This window comes from Octopus bimaculoides, chromosome 5, assembly GCF_001194135.2.
Source record: "Octopus bimaculoides isolate UCB-OBI-ISO-001 chromosome 5, ASM119413v2, whole genome shotgun sequence".
In the NCBI taxonomy this organism is placed as follows: domain Eukaryota; kingdom Metazoa; phylum Mollusca; class Cephalopoda; order Octopoda; family Octopodidae; genus Octopus; species Octopus bimaculoides.
This window is the reverse complement of record NC_068985.1, coordinates 49264153-49266497: the sequence shown is the minus strand read 5'-3', so window position 1 is coordinate 49266497 and position 2345 is coordinate 49264153. Positions and strand designations below refer to the sequence as shown.

The window sequence follows — 2345 nt, the reverse complement described above, 5'->3', positions numbered from 1 at the left end:
TACTACTACTACTACTACTACTACTACTACTAGTCAACTATGGATCATCTACAGAGACATTCAACATTTTAGAAAACCAGTTCAGGGCCCAACCCCGAAATCAAAACACTCCACTGTCTTATATTAAAACAAGGAGAGACACATGTAATGATTAATTAATGTATTTCAATATACTTACTTCTTTTGACCTTTTTTTACTAGTTCCAGCTCAAGGGCTGTGGCCATGCTGGGGCACCACCAACAGCATACTTCACTAGACAAAAAAAAAAAAAAAGGAAATGGATGGGATGGTCATAGTTGGAATGCTGTTGATCATAAGTTTAGTCAATTGGGTTTGACCTGGGGCTGAACAACAACATCTAGTTTACTACTATTACTTTTGATATTAATATTAATACTGTTGCAGCAGTTACTACTACTACTACTACTACTACTACTACTATTTAGGTGGTGGAATGGCAGAACCATCAGAGTATCGGTAAAAAAAATACCTTACAGTATTTGTTTTGGCTCTTCATGTTCTGAGTTCTAATCCAGCTGGGGGTCAACTTTGCCTTTCGCCCTTTCAAGGGTTGATAAAATAAAGTGCTAGTCAAGTACAGGGGTTGAGGGTATCAACTTAACTCTTCTTTTTAAAAAAAGAATTGCTGGCTTGAGCCAAATAGAAAAAAATAATAAAAGGAATGCTACAACTACTACTGTTACTCTAAAAAATTGATCTTGTTTTGAATTGTCCAAATTATTAGTTTCTCATAGAAAAACAAAAGTGCTAAAAAAGTAGAAAAAAAAACACAAAAAAGAAACAAAACACACAAAAAGAAATTCATGGGACCTTTCTTGTCTACAGACATCACCATGACTGTCTATTGTATCAAGCCATCATAAGTTGTTTCCCTTCCATCACATCATCAGAATCATGTTTTTTTATATATATATATAAAAAGAAAAAAAACTCACCCTACTGTTTTGCATGAATCCTTCAGGAATCTTATTATTTCTCTGTTCTTTTGAGAAATATAAATTATATTTCAAGAATAATATAATACCAATGTATGTATGTATTTATGTTCTTTTGGTTTTATTTGCAAATATTTCTAATGGAGAAAGAGCCAATCTCCAACCCGGAAACATGGCTTCTTTCATTTGAATTCAAACATCACCTAGGTAGTTATTATGTGTGTGTGTGTGTGTTTGCATGCATGCAGGTCATTGCATGTGTACATATGTATACTTTGACTTATGTATATATACGTTTGCATGTCTGTATGCGTTTATTTGTACATACTGCTGGCTAAAGTTCTGGATTTTTTTTTTTTGATTTTTTTTTTTTTACATATTTGTTATAATTTCATTAACAGCTTGTAACTGCAATTTTCTAATTAGCTGTGTCCTTTCTGGTTTTGTGAAGCCTAACTTCTCAAAATTGGTACAGGGGCAGTTAGTGACATAATCATGTACCGCATTAGTCACAAATGTACATTTAAAATTACAGTCCAGTATTAAAATTAGAATATGTGCCAATTTCTCATGTTCTGTGAATGTCCTGTGGTGATTAATGCTTATTAGAAGCTGTTAAAGGGATATGATTTGACATATTGGTTGACTCAATTCTAAACTTCTATCTCCTTGTTTTTCTTTTTAGATAAAGGCAATTGATATCACCATTGATATGGAAATAGGCAGTGGTATTTATTAGTGTCTGAGGTTTTATTATCAGTAGCATTGATCCCTTCTATTTAGTAAACCAACTGTTAATTTGAGTATCGGTACAGAAAACACATATGTTGTAGACTATTGGTTTATTGTGTGCAGAGAGCTTCAAGGGCCTTATTTTGTTCCCCGAGATGTAATATATCCTGGATATATGATCCTTGTGGCAAATGTCATCATAGGATATAAATTTCCTCATCAGATATAGGGAAAATAGTCAGGCTATTGAGAGAGAAACACTAGTTTGCAGTTGATAGATAGATGTTTCTACATTCCTACCTGCAATCAGATAGGAACATCTATTTTATCTAAACTTTGTACTAATATTATATGAGAATGTCATAACCAGGTTGTGGCTCTTTCTCATATTAGTCGTATTTTTGGGATATGCTTTCAATGCATTTTCAAAAAAGCTTAGTATTGGGTTAATGTTTTTGTATTCTTGTAGCCCAATCACACACCTTACTTTTCACATTTCTTCAATAAAAATAAGGCATTCACTTCAATACAAACAACCTTACAGAAGCACTGCCTCCTGTGATTCTTTACCTTAAAAGGCAAAATTACTTCCTGCATTTAGTTGTCTACAGCTTAGATTATTGTCTCAAAGTGCTTCTAACATATAAATGAGGAGG

At 33.1% G+C, this 2345-nt stretch overlaps 1 protein-coding gene across 1 annotated transcript in view; it reads left to right on the top strand.

Moving 5' to 3' along the window:
* The window catches only part of LOC106874958 (FYVE, RhoGEF and PH domain-containing protein 2), a 499830-nt gene extending 498134 nt beyond the window's left edge, over positions 1–1696 (top strand). The window contains exon 22 of the mRNA XM_052968055.1: positions 1643–1696. Coding sequence (XP_052824015.1) covers positions 1643–1696 — 54 coding nt within the window. The remainder of the gene's footprint in view (positions 1–1642) is intronic.
* The last annotated feature ends 649 nt before the right edge of the window (positions 1697–2345 follow it).